Source organism: Hippichthys cyanospilos, chromosome 9, assembly GCF_059441005.1.
Source record: "Hippichthys cyanospilos isolate Australia breed blue-spotted pipefish chromosome 9, RoL_Hcya_1.0, whole genome shotgun sequence".
In the NCBI taxonomy this organism is placed as follows: Eukaryota; Metazoa; Chordata; class Actinopteri; order Syngnathiformes; family Syngnathidae; genus Hippichthys; species Hippichthys cyanospilos.
The window spans coordinates 17,821,421-17,841,206 of NC_142377.1; the positions used below are offsets into that span (position 1 = coordinate 17,821,421).

The 19,786-nt window shown below is 39.9% G+C and overlaps 1 protein-coding gene across 15 annotated transcripts in view; it reads left to right on the forward strand.

Moving 5' to 3' along the window:
* The window catches only part of cadpsb (Ca2+-dependent activator protein for secretion b), a 73,973-nt gene that overhangs the window by 34,117 nt on the left and 20,070 nt on the right, over nt 1-19,786 (forward strand). For 9 of the 15 annotated variants that reach the window (XM_088424432.1, XM_088424429.1, XM_088424434.1 and 6 more), the window contains exons 7-17: nt 1,239-1,350; nt 3,058-3,197; nt 3,484-3,550; nt 3,880-3,988; nt 4,223-4,435; nt 12,919-13,055; nt 13,134-13,321; nt 15,758-15,913; nt 16,304-16,405; nt 16,492-16,555; nt 16,795-16,918. In XM_088424432.1, coding sequence (XP_088280558.1) covers nt 1,239-1,350; nt 3,058-3,197; nt 3,484-3,550; nt 3,880-3,988; nt 4,223-4,435; nt 12,919-13,055; nt 13,134-13,321; nt 15,758-15,913; nt 16,304-16,405; nt 16,492-16,555; nt 16,795-16,918 — 1,412 coding nt within the window. The remainder of the gene's footprint in view (nt 1-1,238; nt 1,351-3,057; nt 3,198-3,483; nt 3,551-3,879; nt 3,989-4,222; nt 4,436-12,918; nt 13,056-13,133; nt 13,322-15,757; nt 15,914-16,303; nt 16,406-16,491; nt 16,556-16,794; nt 16,919-19,786) is intronic. The other 6 variants (XM_088424435.1, XM_088424436.1, XM_088424428.1 and 3 more) reach the window with 1 other exon arrangement.

Below are 19,786 nucleotides of genomic sequence, written 5' to 3' on the forward strand. Positions count from 1 at the left end.
ATTTATCGAAATATAGTTTAAGTTTGAGCAACTATTTTGCTCCCCACCAGGGGGTGCTCTCCAATTGTAAACACAATCATGTTACTTTTGCATGTTACTTTTGTGTTTGCAGTACTCTAACAATTCGAGCGTGTTGGTGTAATGTTGAAATATGTGAGTGTTGCTCATATTTCTAAACATGCAGGCATAGTCAGTCTATTTTGGAGGCATAATGTTACTGTGGCAGACAATTTGAAAAAAAAAAGTTTTGAATAAAAACAAACATTTAAAAAGACTTCCATGGCACATCTTTCTGCGTTAGGGTAAGGGTTAATATCTGATTTTACAATCTGCGGCCTTTATATATAACAAATAGATTTTACATAACATTTTTGCTGTTGCACCATACAGTTAAAAAAATACAGTAAGTGACATTATGTTATTTGGTCTTCTGTGTTTAATTAGTTTTTCACCAAGCAAAAAGTATATTTTTTAATTTGATCTGAATACTCAATTTTCAATTGGAATTGTTTGTAGGATATCCGAATACCAAAACTATTCGACATAGGCAGCTCTTCTTGGATGAAAAAATATTTCACTGGGGGGGTGCATCATTGAATATAGGTTGATATCCACTGGTGTAAACGATGGACAGAAATAGACATGCAAAAAGCAAAAAGTTGTTGCAAAAGTTAGTGCTGCCAATAAAATGCACTCAATAAAAAGCACAATTCATCCGATGAGCGCTGATTCCATACTGCGCAATTTGGGGGTCAATCTGTTGTCCCTTTAAACCAAAATGAAGATAAACTGACAAGAGCATCTTGCTGTTACTGTACAGCCACTAAATCACTTTGTGTGACAGGGTGGGTGTTGTTTGTGATCTTCAAATCCTGCCAAGTTCAGCTTTTAAGATGTCTGGCATATAAACATCACAATACATTTAGGCAGCAAGAAGATGGGGTATAGGGGCTGTGTGTGTGTCTATAAACTATGAGCTGTCTGATCTTTTTTTTTTTTGGGGGGGGGGGGATTATGATGCAGATTGATTGCTATGATGACTAAAACTAGAGTGCGCCTTTTTATTAATTTGATTGCCAACCAACTGATCAGTTTGATTTACAAGACAATTGTTAAGGGGAAGAATGTGAAACCTTCTCCCATAAAGCAGTATATAAACTTCCAAGGTGATGAAGTCTCTGATGTGCAGGGATGTCATGGAAACTGACCTCTGGAGTCATCTTTGTTGTGTCTTTCAGATGGGGGACCCAAGGGGACTTCACCACCACACACCCTCTGCCTGCTGTCAAGGTGAAACTGTTCACTGAGAGCACTGGAGTTCTGGCACTGGAGGACAAAGAGCTGGGCAGGGTAACGTTCCTTTTAAAACAAAACATTCAACCAAATCATGTAGAAAGGTGAACATTAAATTCATTAATTCCACAGAGAAAAACAGTGTAAACAATTCAAGAACAAAGGATGATTTTATAGTCTTCTGAAACTGAATATATAGTATTTCCATTTTGGATTAGATGAAGTTAAACAAGAGACTCTTATCACATTTCAATAGAGACTATTAAAGCTATGCCTTTCATTAATTTTTATTAAGGAGAAAAGGCTTTATTCGAAAAAAATGTATATTCTGAGAACAAAAACAACAGAAAAAAAAACAGGAATTCATTACTATTACAAATGTTCTCAGAGTGAAATATGATCTCGTGAATAATTATTTTTATACTTCCAAGATGAAGATAGTAGTTTGAATTTAAATTTAAAAAAAGAGTTTCTTCTTATATTTTAATGACTATAAAAATATGTTTATTCTCATGAATTTTATTTAAAAAAAACTGAAATTAAATAATTAAATCTCTAAATGTATTTAAATTTAAAATAAATTACATTTTACATTTAAGAATTGAATTCTTTAGAAAATAACTACTCAAAAGACATGTTGTTAAAAACTTCATTACTTTCTGATAAATAGGTAAATAAATAAACAAAAAATACATCTTTTTTTGTTTTAACTGCCATCGTGTCAGAGAATGTCAACAACATATTTTATGCTTTCACCTGGCCCACACACAAGGAAGAGAGGCGCATATTAAATTTGTTTAGTGTTTATTTGGTTTACGTATGGGTTTACGTATGCCTAATGTTTTCAAATGTTCATATCACTGCATTGGCAAATAAAACTTAATCATGAGTCACTCACTGTTTTTGAATCAGACATTTGTGCGATCGTTGCACAATTTCTTACATTTTCTTACTTGGTCCCCCATCTGAGAAGAGTAGTATAATGTGGCTCTTTGGGTTTGGGGACCCCTGGATTAAAATGACATGCAGAATCAATTTTTTTGTCTGTGACAGACCGACAGTTAATCCATCAGTAGTAACAAACTGCCCACCTCTGTAAATGAATTCTTAGGATAATTATCGATAGCAATTTCACGATATCAAGCATGAATATCAGTGTGCAACACTTAACTTACATACATTGAAATATAAGCCAAAATGCAAACTAACAATGTCAATCATGTATTTCCCACTTCATAGAAGTTCAAGAAGCCACTAGATGTTTGCACTTTTCAAAAAATGTGTGGCTCAAAATCAGATCCTTTAAATATGTAATACAGTTAGTCCAAGCCTCCAAAAGGTTTCACAAGTACTTATAGAACAGTAAAGTGGGTTGCCCAAGGTCACCAGCGTAATGACACAGATGCTCTAGTGCTTTTTCCAAGCCACTATACCTATCTTTGAAGGGTAAATTAGTATGTAGTGGTCCTTTGGGAAAGGTAGCAATGTGGTGATGTATTGGCGATTACGCTCCGGTCCCTCAAGTAGAGGTGACCTTGGCAGTAACAAGGCCTTGTGATCTCCCTCTGCAGCAGCACTGGCAGGAAGTCACACTTTCTCAAAGCTCCTTAATGCACCAAAGAGAGATTAGACACAGGCGGCAGAGAGTGTTGGCGTGTTTCTCTGCCGCCATTCAATGTATTCATAAGATCAAGGAATAAGTCAAATGCATAGCGAAAAAGAAACGCCCATTCACCTCTTGGTTTTTGATTTGCTTAAATGCAGGTTGTCCTCCACCCGACTCCCAACAGCCCCAAGCAGTCTGAGCTTCATAAGATGACCTTGACCAAGGCTTGCCCCGACCAAGACCTGCGGATCAAACTGGCCATTCGCATGGACAAACCCCAAAACATGAAACACTGCGGGTAAGGGAGCAAGGCCTGTCTGGTCCGTGTTCGCCAAGCCTTTGTGGTAGACTTCTGGGCTCTGTGGCTTCGTTACTCGTCACGTACTGCGGAAAAATACTGGGAAGTACACACCACCCTCTGGTGGACACTAGAATGAACTATTTTTTTTTTTTTTTTTATGTTGAGCAGCTATCGATTCAACATTGAGTGAGAGCAACAAATGCCAGCACTTTGGATTGAAAAAAGATATAAGACCCTTTTTTTGTTTCTTTTATGTCTTTGTGTGTGCTGAACGTTGTGGCAGGTATCTGTGGGCTTTTGGGAAGAATGTCTGGAAGCGCTGGAAGAAGCGTTTCTTTGTTCTTGTACAAGTGAGTTTTTTTGCTGTCATATTGGGTCACAACATGGTCAAAATAATAAAAATAAATACAATTATTTTTCCCCCAAGCTAACAATACCGCATATCTTTTAAAAAAAAAGGCATCATTACATTTGTCTGATAAACCTTACAATTTTCCCTGTAAAATCATGACTTTTTATTACAACTTTTAAAAAAAAAATATTTGATTGACTTTTGCATTGAAACCACCATTACTAATCCATCCATTTGACAATACAGTATAAAAATAATTTGCCCACATGTGAATTCAACCGCACATATGCGTATATTTGAAGCAAAATCTCACGCTGTGTTTCATAGGTGAGTCAGTACACATTCGCCATGTGCAGCTACCGAGAGAAGAAGTCGGAACCACAAGAGCTTCTCCAACTGGACGGCTACACAGTGGACTACAGTGATCCACAGCCAGGTGAGCTGACATCGTTCCCCCAAATTATTTTTTGGTTCTAACTCTTTTCATGCCATTTTCCCCCCTCAAAAAATGGCCGGCATTCTCCCCATTCCTCTAAAAAAATATATATATATAAGAATGACCCGACGGTGCTCGACGGTGCTTCTTTTGCAGGTTTCCCATTGACGCGCTTTCACGTCATCGGCGCTTAACGTGTTGATTGGCAAGTCTGAATTGTTTCGCTTGTGTCAGGCTTGGATGGCGGAAGGGCTTTCTTCAACGCGGTGAAGGAGGGCGACACTGTGATCTTCGCCAGCGATGACGAGCAGGACCGCATCCTGTGGGTCCAGGCCATGTATCGCGCCACCGGCCAGTCCCACAAGCCCGTCCCACCCACTCAGGTCCAGAAACTTAACTCCAAAGGGGGTGCCTCGGCCCAAATGGACGCTCCCATCTCTCAGTTCTGTAAGTAGGCCGAGGCGCGTCACACTGACGTAAACCGTAGGTAGTTTCCATCCACGACGCAGTGACGAGTCATGAATGTGTCACGCTCATGCGCTCACAAACGTGCTGGTAGAACTAACACACAAGCACGTACACACACATGTACAAACACATGCCTTGACCTTTGGACCGGCACTCATTCACTCCGCCCACTCCCTTAAAAGTGCCAAGCCAACAGGCTGTGCCCTCAGCTCACAAGTAACGCCCGACTTAGCAAAGACGTGATCGTAGTTGCGTGAAACCACAACAAGCACCTCACTTGAGATCTGAACATTCAAGCCTGCTGGGGTGGAATTCAAGCTGATGTCAGCGTGTCCTGCTCAGGTTCCGAACTGTAGCCATGCTTTGTTCACCGCCTGGTGGCCAGATGTGATTTTTTTTGTATTTTTATACAGTATACCGCTATGCTCTAAGCACCCAACGTCAGGTAGAAAAGTCAAGGTAAGACTGTCTGCAGTCGTGTGGCATCCGTCCCCAATTTTGTTCTTATTGTCTCTCGTTTCCCAAATCGCTCTTTTGAAAGAAATCTACAGTTACTGCAAAATATATTCATAAATATAATCTGCTCATACTCAATTGGTTGAACACTTATCACTATGCATATTCCCGTTTAGTAATAGATCCTGCTATTCAGAATATTATACAAATCTTCAGTGTGCACTTTTACAGCAAACTGTGCAAAGAAAAACTTTAAAAAGAACACTCTTTGAACCCGACTCCCAGAAAACAAAAGCAATTCACAAAAATAAAGCCTCTCAAGTGTATTCTCCTTTTTCTAGCACATCATTGCATTCAAATTGCAATCAAATTTGCATAAATTGGCTCAGCTCCTCCCAACCCTATCACATAAATTATATGTTTGTTTCTCCATTGGTTTCTTTGTCCAGTATGTGATCGTTCTTGTGGTTAGTTGAGTCCTTTGACGCCAGCTGTCACCATTCAAAGCCTAGCCACGGTGACACCACCTCACCATTGCCTCGACCCCTCCCCTGAAACATTGTGGCACACTGCGCAAACATGTTTCACCCCCTGGTGGTCTTGAATGGCACTGGGATCATATCGTACATTTCGCCCACCTTACTCCGCTGCAGTGCTAAAGCAGAGAGCAGGGAAGGTTCTGGTTGCACTTTCCAAATCAAATTCTTTATGAGTAGGAGTAACCCATTTCCTTGAGATATCTTAGCAATGTAAGGAATAGTCACAAACAACACTTATAACCCCATAGACTATTGTCTGACAATTGAAAAAAAAAAAATACAGGGCGTCAACAAATAGAGTACAAGAGTAAGCCCAGAAAAAGTAGACTAAATTATTGTTACTGCAATATTTTTATCAAATGTTTTTACATGTACCATAATGCTTTAATTTAATACAAATGTAAATGCCAAAATGTACTGGCTAAAAATGACAAATATACTTATTTCAAGACCCTAGTACTCTATGAGCTTTGCACATGAGAGATAAAACACATAGTTATTTTAATGTGTTCCAAAGAATATCTATTGTAATAGGTACATAAAAAGTTTACACACCCCTGTTCAAATACCATTGTGAATCGTGAACATGACAGTTTTAGAAAGTTGACCTTTATTCAATTCATTTGCAAACTATACTAACGTGACGAACCAGTGTGACAATGCGGTTGTAGACTTGTGCACACCCTCTTGTATCTGAGGATATGATTGTATTTGGTTTTGTTCAAACACATTCAAACACATTTGCACTGTTAGCCAGCCCATCATACCATCATTTAAAGTGCCAATGAATAACCTCAAATACATTCCAGCTGTTTTAGTAGGCTTATGGTGAGGAAACCTCCTAAAAAATGGCATTTCAAAGTAAACGATGCCCTATTTAACTCCTCACAAATGTTCCCATGTCATCTAGAACCAGATTTTTTTTCAAACAAGAATATAAGAGGGACTGAAACAGGAGAGGACAAAGCGGATTCTTGATTCTCTTTGAAATTCTTTGCAGAGACTGACTTCACACATTTCAGGACACCCTTTTTCAAGGATCATATACAAATTCAATCCAAGTAATATTGCTAAAAAATGAACATTTAAACAAAGCACATTAAGATATAATGAACGGCTTTAACTGGCAACATATATATGTATATGCAGTACATATACTATTCCATCAATACTGTTCAAAACAAATGATAAACACACAATTATGCCACACATATGACCTGGAACAGTTCAGAATCATATTAAGCTAGTAACATAACATATCATGAAACATTTCAACAAAATACATCATACTCACCACAGATGCATAGTATAATATGTATGGCTATGGTTCTACTGGTCCAACTTGTCTTATTCTGACCAACCAAACGATAGGAAAATGCTGACTTTATTGTGGGCCAGCCATGTGGCCATTTTTAAATGCTTAACTAAATAGTCGAATGGCTAATATTGTTGAAATGACATGAGCCAGTACAGCAGATTAGACATGGCAACGCCCCCCCCCCCCCCCCCCAAACAAAACAAACAAAAAAAAGAATAAGAGAACAAAACAAATAACTACATACATTTATTAGGAGTACCAGCAAGAGAAATGTGTAGGATAAACTGTTGATTATGTACAAAAGTGTGGACGTGCCAAACGACTTTACCAAAACATTGGAATGAATTTGTAAATATGCTTGAACACGAATGACTTTGTAGTACGTTTGAATGTCTTTGAACTAAATTTGAGCAACGGCCAGCCAAACATGTTTACTTACAGTATTGGCATTTCTACATTTTTGTGCTTTTGATAATGTTTATGCCAGCAGAGAATCCCTGATATAAAAATAGGCCATCTTTCCACTGACGGTATCTACTCGGCTCTACTCTACGCAGTTCTACACCAAAGACCATTGCGTCTCCTCTGCCACTGCCACAACCTGGGTGCCTCACCTTACCATCGACGTCATGTGAACAGTGGCTGTACCTTAACAAAAACAATGAACAATGCTGATGGATTATCACACCTGCGTTTGTGCCTGTTTTAGAATATGGCATCAACAATAATATGATAGTCACTTCAAGTTAAGGAAGGTTGTGGAAGCGAAAACCTTTTCATTCTTTTTTGGCTCTTCATTTGTCAGTAATGGTGGCTGTTTTTGATTACTTTTGATGACAGTGATGTTGGATCAGTCTTGGACCCTACCCCTCCGAAATATTTACATAGGATTTCTCAGTGGAAACTGTTTTTTTTTGTGGAGTGGAGTAGAGTAGACACCGTCAGTTGAAACAGGGCTATATAGTTTCCTGGCTGCAGCTTGCAGTTCGAGGCGTGGCACAGCATGGGGTGGATGTTAAATATTTGACTCTGCCCACTTAACGTTTGAGTGCCCACACGGAGAATAAGTGCCTTCTTTTTCTCTTTATTTTGTTTTTGTTAAACTGTTTCCGTTTACGAAAACTAACTTCAACCTTCCGGGGAGTACGCTCTCTGCTGGGAACACGTGGTACCACACCCAACCTAGTCATTTCTACGTGGAAGACAACTTTGGAACCCGACGGCCTACGCACTCAAAACCAATAAGAGTCTCCATTTTTATTCGGAACGAGCTTCTGTTGTCCTCTATTCACCCAGAACGGACATCAAAATGGTCATTTCGACCACTTTTGCTGGGCAGGGTCAAATGTTGAGTAGGTGCTGTCAAACATTTGGTGCCTCAAACTGCTCTCCGTAGCCCAGGCTGCTTGAAAATTGCGGCGTCGCTGAAACCCCTTTGACCTTTCAAGGACCTTCCTCTCGACACACTTTAAAAGAAATGGGTGCTGCATAATCAGTAGCTCTCCACTCTTTAAGTACTGGCCCAAAATGGATAAGCAAACACTACAGTGGAGTGACGGGGCTGCTAAAGGCTCTCTTCCTCTCTATCTCTGTCCGCCTCACTCTCTCTAGAAGTCCGCCTCAGCGTCCTTTGTCACACGTCGTCCTCACATGTACTCACAAGCCACGAGGTCTCGTGTCGGTATCGGTTGTGGTTTTGTTGTTGTTGTTATTGTTGTTGTTGTTTTTTCTTCTCAGTTGTGTTTTCTTCTTCATGCTTTGCCTGTCTACCCTTCTTCAGTAATGCCGCTAGCTGCTCGGTCAGTCAGGGTCTCTCGTGATTGCTCTCCTCCAGCCTTGTTGCTAGTCTTTATGTTATTCTGGTTTGTCCCTTCTTACCCTGCTGTCTTCTAGCTGGACTCAAGGGTAAGTGCTTCCCTGTAGCCGGCACAGCTCAGATAATCCCCGCCGATTATCTGACAAATGCAACGCTCTTTCTTTCTGCCTCTCTCTCTCTCTCTCTCTCTCTCTCTCTTTCTCCTACTGCTCTTTCTCCTCACTCTGCTCCTTCTCCTTCTCATGTCTCGCTTCATGTCTTTAGATCTTAGTTGAGAACGTTTTTTTCCATTTTTTCTCCTTTTTGACAACCTCCACTCGAGGATCAAATTTTAGAAGCATCCATTCGTGCCAGTACAGGATGCATGTCTTTATTCTAAGAACGTTTTTATTTGTTTTTGTTTTTTTGGCTTAGTATTTGGTTAAAGTGGATCTGATAGTTGTTCCTGCATAATTGCCTTCTCTCTGCTCACATTGGTAACCCCATCCCTCATGAGTAAAGCAACTTGACGACTTAGAATGAAGACGGATTGGCTTGAAGTATAAAAATAATTCCATGCAATATTAATGAGATGTTAAAGAGCTGGAAACAGATCTTTCATATTCGATCAATGGGACATGCATAATTCATTTTCTCTAAGGTAGTGAGTGGAGTCAATGTGTGACATTGCAGACGTGCTTTACTATGGAGGGCTCAATTTTCTCAATGATGCTCATGTTTTGCTTCTTCTTGCCTTGACGAGAGTTGGCAAATATGTATGCGGAGTATTCTGAATGCCAAAAACAAGGAGTAGCCAAAGCCGCCCCTTCTCACGATGAAATACTCCGGAACTACCCCCTTCTACCTCCATTCCCCCAATCCTCCTGCAGTAGACGGGCCTTTAGACGTCAAGGCAAGTCCAGCGGTCCACCTCCAGAAATCCGAGATCCCACATAGCATTTGCTTTGCCTGAATAGCGGGACACTTCTGTCGTGTGTCCGTTAGTTTGTCAATCCAAGAGGTTCCATTCATTCCCCCTCCTCCCCCCATCCCCCGGAGAATGATACGGTTCTGCCTATGTTGGCTTCATGCTATTTACCCATACTTGCACTGAACTGCTACCCTGTTAGAGTTCTTTAGTAGTGATATGCCTGTTAGTCTGCTCGGTAGATGACCATGAACACACTGCAACACATTCAAGTATTGTCAACTTGCAAACGCGTAGAGAGAGAACGTGAATTCGAAGAAGGCAAAAGAAAAGGGAATGCAATTCAAAATGTCAAATGAACTTGGGGACTGCATGACATTTAAAATTTGCATCGTACGTTCCACGAGCATGTCCTCATTTTATTGCAAACATCCTCGCTTATATTCTTGCTATTACTATTTGGAAAGTGGGATTGTGCCGTGGTGTTGAGCGAGCCCAGTGCACTTAGTCATTACTGAATGGCTTCACTTATTCAAAACAAAGGACAAATGGGCCAGGCACCTTCTGCTCACACTTTTGAATGTTGTCTCACTCGCCCAACACCCTGCAATATTGCCTCTTGGTAACTGGGCCATAAGAAACTCTTTCCTTGTGGTCTTCCAATTTCCTCTATATTTTGTCTTCCTGTCAACTTCTGGTTGTCTTTTTAACCCTACCTGTGTGTGTGTCCTCCATTCTCACTTTGTGTTGTCACACTCCATGTGTCCTCTTCCTTTCACATTAGCTCACTTGTCGTAACACCTGTTTGTGCACATTCTGAATTGTCGACTCGCAAGGTTTTCCCCCTCAGATCGGGGGCTAACTAACCTTCTGTAGTTTCCCCCGTTAGAGAAAAGCAGTTGCACTCGTTCCCCAATCAGCCTTTCCCACCCAAGGTTGACAGATGTCACATGTGCTCTCTCGGCCCGGCCCCAAAATCAGACCTGCGCATTCCACCCTGCGCCCCTCCCAAGCCATCATCACCTTGTCTGTGTGTCACGGACCTGACTCCCGCCACTCACACAGAGGACATTGCCGAATCACCCGAATGAGCTCACAGCCACTTTAATAAAAAGATACTTTACTCATTTTCAACAGGAAAAAGTTCCTAGTTTTTTTCTATAACTGATTTAAAAACAATATTTCTCACGGACAAGTAATACCAAGAAAAACACATTTTCCCACGTGCTGTTGGCTGAAAATGACATCGCATGTGCTCAAGGCTCAGGACTCTTTTGGTTTCTGGGTTTTGGTAATGAGATGTTAACAAGCTGAGCGTCGATTTGTTGTTTGTCCATCACTTTTGATGTCATTTTCAGTCAAACGCAAGTGGCAACATTTCTTCTTAAAGCTATTATTTATACATGAAAATACAATTGTTATGAATTAGAGACAAAAAAAATTGAAAAACAAACTTTAACTTAAAATTAAAGTGGCAATAAATCCATTAAGGGGATACTAACTTATACCTTGAAATGAATAGCGGTAAAAAGTAAGTATTTCTTCAATATTAGCTTTATAATTAAAAACATCTTTTACGACATAATAATACCTTTACAAATACAGGTTTCAGGTCCACTGAAAATGACATCACATGTACTCTGGGCTGAGTACTCTGACCAAACCTAGAAAACAGGCACGGCTATGATTAGTTGTTACCTTAGCCTTCACTGAGAAAAAAAAATATAAACCCCATATACTAATAAAATGTATTGCAATTTCATTAGCTATTAAGTAGTTAGAACAAACATTAGTATTAAGTAGTTAGAATAACTAACTACCGGTACTTGATAATTTGATGCAAAGTGGACTGGCTCCCCTCCAAAAAATCAATGTTGAGGAGTTGATGCCACTCTCAGTTGACAACAAGTGGATAAATATGTTTTTCAAGGTATTACTTGTACAGGAAAAATAATGATCAAAATAATTAGAGAATATTGATGAATATGTAAAGTATCATTTTTAGTACACCTGCACAATCTAATGAGGTCGTAAAAGAACTGTATTTACTGTATATTTACAACATGCCAGAATTGCTCCAAGATGAGCAAAGTCATGTAATAACTGCATGTAAGAAAGGATAATGTAAAAATAACATACCATCTTGTAATTTGAACAAAATTGAAACCGTTTTTCTTCATAAAAATTCATCTCATGCCCACAACAAAGATTTTGTGGGACTTGCTCATGCATATTTTGGTTGGTTCTTCGAGCCATTTGTCAGTGAGCTGGGCTGTCTCAATGTTTTGCGTTTTAGGGTGTGGCTCTCAGGCCCTCCTTCCTGTGTGGTTCGCATGCATTTGTCTCACTAAGTACTCCAGTAGGCTCATTGAAGACTTTAAATTTTACGTGGATGTCTAAGCTGCATGCACCCTGCGATTGGATGGCGATCCGTACAAGGTGTTCTCCGCCTCTCGCCCAAATCAGATGGCTCCAGCTGACCTGTGACGCTAACATTGGATGGAGATGAATCTAAATTGACAAATTTGGGCTGACAAAAACAAAGCTCTTTTACAATGCTAACAAAAGAATAACAGCAGCGGTACGTATAAAAAATGTAAGGGTTTCTCTCTTGGCCCATGCACACAAAGTTGTGTGAAAATTGCTCATACATTGTTTTCTTTGTTTTAATATTTTAATTTGAAAGCTAATTCCTGACTCATGAGGCAAATGACCTTTCCAATACATTGTGGATGATTTTTTTTTTTTAATACCCCCTCCTGCAAGTAGTAATGTGATAATCTTCATACTGCAATATTTTCAGGTATGTCTAATATGTTACCTCTAAGTAGATTTTTTTTTTTTGTAAGACCCTTGCATTTGAACCCAGTGGATTGTGCAGGTACACCAAATGTTGTGCTGTGATGAACACAAGGAATTCAATGAAACATTTAATACTTCGTCGTCGGCCATGATCATTTCAATTCTGCACAAATAATCTCCTCATTCACTTTAACACTGTGGTGATTTGGCATCCAGAAACCTTTGATATAGTCGAATCTGTAGCAATTTTATCGAACCCAACTGTGTGACAAACTATTAGGAATGGCAGAATCTATTGATGACAATGTTAGGATTGTTTTTTCAAAGGAGACCCTGCAAAAACACGTGCATGCGCCTACACCGAAGCGCCTGTCGCTCGTAGCGTAGCTTGAACTCTCCCACCCATACATCAGATCTCTTTACGCTGTCTGACAAAATGCAAGTTGACAATGTAAGCTGTTAATGTTTATTATTTGCCCTTAGAAGACCCCCCCTCCCCTTCACCAGCAACAAAACTTAAGATATTCCCTGATGTTTCTGTGTTATGGGCAAGACTTTGCGTGCGGCTCACTGACATCCTCTCTTCTGAACCGTGTGCTTCCTCCTGTGCTGTTGGCTGGATAGATGCTGACAGAGCTCAGAAACATGGCATGGATGAGTTTATCTCGGCTAACCCGTGTAGCTTTGACCACGCCTCGCTTTTTGAGATGGTGCAGCGGCTCACTTTGGACCACAGGCTCAACGACACCTTCTGCTGCTTGGTGAGATCCTTAGCAGATTCACGTCCGGGGGGGTGGGGGTCGTGTTTTGCGTTTCTGACTGCTCTTTGTGCCACGCAGGGATGGTTCAGTCCGGGCCAGGTGTTTGTCTTGGACGAATACTGTGCCAGGAACGGTGTCCGAGGTTGCCACAGGCATCTGGGTTACCTGCGTGACCTGCTAGAGAGGGCGGAGAGTGGCGCCATTATTGACCCCACTCTTCTGCACTACAGCTTTGCGTTTTGTGCCTCGCACGTGCACGGGAACAGGTGTGCACAAATCTCTGTTTTTCGATGTTCCACTGCTTTACTGGAACACAGTTAAAAAATGACATCAAAATAGTTGTTCGCGAGCTTCAAAAGAACACATGAAGCAATCATCACATCAATTATTTTTATGTCTTTACATATCTATTATTTGTTGTATGTCATTTGATTTTAATGTTGTTCTTCAGTTTTGGTTTACGCGTCGGCTGTATTGCCAGGACTGTAATGTGTTTTTTGTGGATTATTTTGCGCTCAACCCTATCACAACTGATTCGAATGATTAACTCATTGGAAAGCTAAGCAGGAGCTTGAAAATCATCCTAATCTTTTGAATCAGGTGTGTCTAAGAGAGAAACATAAAAACATGCAGGATTCCAGCCCCCAATGACTGGAGTTTGACACCTATGCGCCTAAGCCATTTTCACATTGCACTTACATGGTGCTTTTGCCATCAAATCAGACAGTCACTTCCAATTGAGTTGAGCACAAATCAAATTTCGCTTCCTCGTTAATATGCAGGATTGTTCACACTTTTGGACAACATTTTAGAAGGCGGCATCATTTTAGAAGAGGATGATGTCCTGGGCTCTAAATTTCAACATGGTTTAATTGCGAAACACTCTGTGGAACAGCTTAAATGTTGGCTGACATGTAGTGGCGTCAAAGTGTGTTGAAAAGAGAGCAGTTTTTATAAAAAGGTGTACAGCAGCTTTCACTTTCTCTCCGTTGCGTATCCAGGTTCCGAATCTCGTGTTGCTAATTCCATGTTAAGATTTAAAGCCTACTTTGGGCCTGTTACTTGAAGTCAAGAATGTATTTTCTTTTTTTGCATTGCCATCCCTACACTTCCTATACTTGAACTTAGAATTATTGAACCTGACACCCATGCTGCATTGTGGTTAGCATGTTTTCTGCTGAAAAAGCAGTCGATAGACATGCATTACCTGCATAGAAGTTGCAATTGCTGATATGGATTTTCAGCCTCTGATCCATTTCACTTAACAAAATGAATAGAGCACATTTAGGTGGTGACGTTTTTCACTGTAAATCCCTGTCGTATAAATTATTGAACCCAGCATAGCATTTCTCAAGATTTCTCCGGGACTTTAGGAAAAATACGAACTCCTTTCACATGATTATACCCACTGAGGCTGTGGCAGATACCAAAGCAGTGGTGTTTTTCTGTAACCATTTTTTTTTAAACTAAAATGTATTTTTCCAGCAGCCAACATCCCACAATCTTCTTTTTTTTTTTTTGAACATGTGTCCAGTTTGGAAGCACAGAGCACAACGGGTGAGCTAAAATTATTGGCTGTAAATACAGTTCAGCACCTCGATTGTTAGCAGAGGTTGGCAATTTACATTTTTTTTGCTGGTCCAACATTCATCAGAGACCCATGTTTTTTAACATGTCACAGGATGTCATGACACCTACCCACATTACCAGTGCATTGAGCAGTCTTGGTATAGGATGTGTCATGCTTTTTGTTTTGTTTTCCACTGCTGCTCATCCTTCCCAAAGGAGCCACAGCTTTCGATTGCAAATACGGATGCATCTTGTTGAATGGGATCAAAAAGGGGTTATGAGTTTTTCTTTGTATGATTGGAGAGTTTAAATCGCTGAATGGACCTTGACTCAGTGTTTGACTTGATATGCAGACAAAACTGTTTACTTCCTGGCAGGCTAGCAACCGGGTCGCCTTTATTTTTCTGTGCTACCACGCAACCTCTCACACTAATCGAGTGCTGTGAGAAAAAGACTGACCTCTGCCCCACCACCCACCTCTTAATGTAAATCTTACTGATAAGTATAAATCACATCACATTTTCCTCAGTAATATAAATGTGAATTCTGTTGTGTCTAGGTATGCATTAACTATATGCAACTGTAAAAAGTGATTCTGCAATTTTTCTCCCCATCCACCTATATGAACAATGAACCCTATAATTGTTGAGCTGCCTATTGTACACACACACACACACACACGCACACACATAAAAATAACGGATGAAGAAAGATTACAAAAATCTTTAGTGCTGAATAAAGGGAAGTTAAATGCTTATATTGCTATATTATTATATAAACGCTGCATAAGGATAATAAGAATAATTAAAATGAAGAGCTTTCAATAATATCGTAAATGTTTAGGGTTGAAATGTACATTTATAAGTTAATTCCCCACCATCCTCCTGATACAGTGTATTGGCCAAAAGGAAATAAAGCCTCTGTTTTTCCCACTCCTAACCATAACCTGCAGAAAACACATTACAGCTCCATAAAAACAGTCCCTGTATTTGCTTTAAATTTGTGTTGTTAACCATTTGCATATCTCTACGTGTTTTCTTGTTTTTCTTTGTGTTATTTTCTTTCTGTCCCTCTTTTGCAATAGTTTCTTACTGTCCATATTATTCATCCTCCCATGCGTCCATTAAAGTCAGAGAGGGCCGCAGTTACTGGGGCCCGCTGGGCTACGAGGCCCTCATGAGCCCAAAGAGCTCCCAAAGGCCAAATCCTGACACTGGCTCTAAACGAGCGCAACTCATGTTCAAGTTTAGAAAAAGAAAGGATTCCAAAGTCTCGCAAGAGTCCAACAGGTGAGACATTGTCATCAAGGGGTGCGAAGGTGGTACTCAAGTAAGAGTACTTTTCGAGTCATGTGACTCGAGTTAAAGTGAAAAGAAGTCCTCCAAAATAGTGAAAGACCTGTATAAAGTTTTGGATTTATGTAATCATGTAACTATTTATTTATGAGAGAAAATACCAGGTAGGGCAAATAGATACCAAACAGGAGCAAGCACAATGCAGCTAAATGTAATAAACAAAAAAAAAAATTCAAGATGTTTTTTAATTGTGAATCAATGTAGTGCATTAAATTTCACCGCTGATGATTAAGATGTAACCTGAAGTGAACTCCTAGTTTTGCTTGAGAGGACCTCAAATTTTTCATTTACAAGGCGTCATGTGTGATGGTGTGATCTTCACAGGCCAGACGGGCTGAGCACCGTCAAAGTGGACGAGAAGGAGCGGTTTGAAGACATCAAAGAGCGGTTGCGTGTGATATTGGAAAACCAGATTGTAAATTTCAGGTGAGACGCACAACTAATGCACGCACCTTGCACTTTACTCCACTTTCAAATCAAAATGAATGTCTCTCCTCATCCCATCCATGTAGATATTGTTTCCCCTTTGGCCGTCCAGAAGGTGCGCTGAAGGCCACTTTATCTTTGCTGGAGAGGGTTTGTACATATTTCAGATATTTGTTCATAATTCTTTGTACTTCATACCGGCTACAACATTAGATAATGTTTTACAATCTTAATCAACTCTATAGAACAATAATATATGATTATTGAACCAGTGATGGCATACAGACTCCAATCACATGGTGTATGTTATAAAATGGTCTGTGAGCGTTCACATGGATAGTTTCTGAACACCAGTAGGTCACATGCTTCTCGTCAACTGCCATCCTCAGGTCCTAATGAAAGACATTGTGACACCAGTCCCTCCAGAAGAAGTTAAGGGAGTCATCCGTAGATGTTTGGAGCAGGCTGCTAATCTCAACTATCAACGGATTAAAGACTACGCTAAAATTGAAGGTAACCAAAATTACTTCTCTTTGGGAGACTATGCCATGAATGTATGCAGAAGGGAGTGCTGCCTTTTCTGTTTTTCGTCAGAGATTCCACACTAGGTCGATCCAACATTTTCTAATTTGTTGTCTCATTCATCTTAATTAAATTGTTCATTTTAAGTAAATAGATGTTAAGTATGGTGAACATGAATTTTTTTTCAGTTTTTTTTTATCAGTAAATCCAAATTTACTCAATAATTAAGTTTGTTTTGTTTATCAAACCCAAAAGTTTTACATTGTGGTGTTATTGTTGGATCAACTGAATATATTTATGATGATATCGCTGTCATTTCCTCATCTTAACGAAGGCGACAAAATATGCGGCAAAGCAGAATATGCATTTTATCCATCAACATGTAAAAGGTATTTTGTTTTGTGCATACAGTTTGCTAAAATATACTTCTCTCGGCCTGACCCCATCAACTCTGAGTTAATTGGCTGATATTGTTATAACACATTGAACGCCAATGACACTGACAATGAAAGGGTGTCAGTGGAAGCATTGACATTTCAATCGTCTTTTTTTTTTTTTTCAATGTTTGGGACAATTTGAAAAACATCAACTATAGTCTGTCAAAATGCTTGAAATTGGTTATTAGGTTCTTTTTTTTAAAGCTGGCATAAAGGAGTTGAAATAAACAAAAATCTATCATTTTTGTCTTTTTATTAACAAATGACATTACAATTCTAGACAATGACATGAAAAAAATTGCAGATTTGTGCCAGTTTTATTCTGCTAAAAATCAGAATAGGCATCTGCATCAAAATAATCCACATCGGTTGGGCCGTAAGCTTTTCTATACAAAACATTCAGCTATAAAAAAAAAAATCAGCCTGCTTGTCACTATGCGCAAGAAAAGACAGCAAGAGACTCCACTCGTTTTTCTGCCCTCTTTTGTCCCAGATAATGTGTCTTTCACACGCCGTCTGTCAGTGCAATAACTCTCTCCTTTGTTTCAGGCCCGCTTTAGCTCTGTGCTGTTCTATAGCTCAAGTTGCCCCTTGTGTAGAGGTGTGTGTGAGTAAAAATGCATTCAAACCCCCAAAAAAGCCCCGAAATCTGCCCGAGCTGGTCTGTCGTTGTGATGACTCCTCGACAATGCGGACATGGCGGTCCTCTCTGAGTCACAGCTCCCAAAGGAATCACACTGTCGTAGCCTCTACTAACCACCCCCGCAAATTTCACTCAACCTTCCCTTAACACCCCCTGCCTCAAGATACCGGCAGCTCCCCTGTCACCTCTGTCTCCCGCTATCCTCCTTGTCGACTCTGCTTACTTCTCCTCTCCCACACGGTTGCTTTACGCTCTATCGGGTGACGTTTGGTAAAGTGGCTTCCCGGGCAAAGGGATGCTGAGATTGATCGGCTATAAGCTAGCATCCGCCACCTTGCATGTGCTTTCAGACGTCATCTCGATTCACACGCAGGCTCTTGCGTGGCATAAAACCACACTGACATTGGTGTAGTGTGTACCAGCGGGGGTAGCTGGGTGCGTGTGCTTGAAGAAATATCAAGTTGCAAAATATCCGGAATTTTAACAGTGCATTTATGATTGGACTAACAATTAGCAGCCTTTTTATGTTGCCATCTTTGCTTTTGTTCTTTTGTTGCATGTTTTATGCCAGGATCCTCGTATGGACTAATGAGACCTTCTCAAAATAAAAACTGAACTTCACTGTTTGGATCAGCCAGAGTATAATTATCTCAGTAGTGTGAATCATGAGTCACAGAAGTGAGATACATTTCAAGACATTCTTTTTTTCTAAATCGGCTTTGCTTTTAATTAACAGTTGATGGTTCCGACAACATGATGCACACAAATTGAGCAACGCTCACACATATTCCTTTTAAGAGACAATGATCATTTTCTTAGCTATGAAATGTACAGATAGGAATTCTCCCAGAATTATTGGTAAAAGCATATACCACACACAATGCAACATTTTCTCAGAGGCTCTATCTCTATCGAGACCAAAAATAATGTAAGAATGCTGAAAATAAATCAATGTATTCAAGTTAGTGAGTGGTAAGATAGTCGCCATTGGCTTCACTTCTTGCTATGCTGAGTAAGCGGCATTGTTCGTCCATTCATGCTCTACGAGTCAGCGCAGGGGACTGCTGTAAGAGATTCACATAATTGTGCGTGCCAGTAGTAGGAAATCATTTTGCGACTGTACTCAGTGCTTTAGGTGGAACAGTGCGAAGACTTAAAATGACCCACCGGGTTTTAACATGATCCCACGGTATCCTCTTGTGTCACATTTGTGTTACATTTCTCTCTTGGACTTTGTGATACTCATACAGCACCAATAGTAAATTGGGTACCCCCTCTTCCCAAAAACAAACAAACAAAAAACACACAAGAGAGTAGATATCTCGCAATGTGCATGATACATGAGGAGCATGTGACTCGTACAAAAGATGGAATTGGTTTATTTATTTATTTCCTTATTTATTACCGATCATCTACTTATTATCTATCATATATTTATTCATTATTTAAATAACTTAATGACCGTCACTTATTTTTCCCCAATTAAAGCACTTAGTATATTTAGAGGTTTCAATCACGTACCTGTTCTTTAAACTACCATTTTTTGAAATTAACAGTACTAGTCAAAAGTTTGAAACACCCTCTGTTTCTTTGTTTTCTCATTATGTAAAGAGTTCCTGAATTATATATGAAGTATTGATGGAATTATTTGTTACTGGATTCGGAGCAGGAGTTTAACCAGTAATTCTACAAAAAAAGAAAGAAAAAAAAACCCTACTGGCAGAAAAAGGCTCCTGACGGTTACGAAAAGACAAGGCATGTCTTTTGCTACCGTGTGGA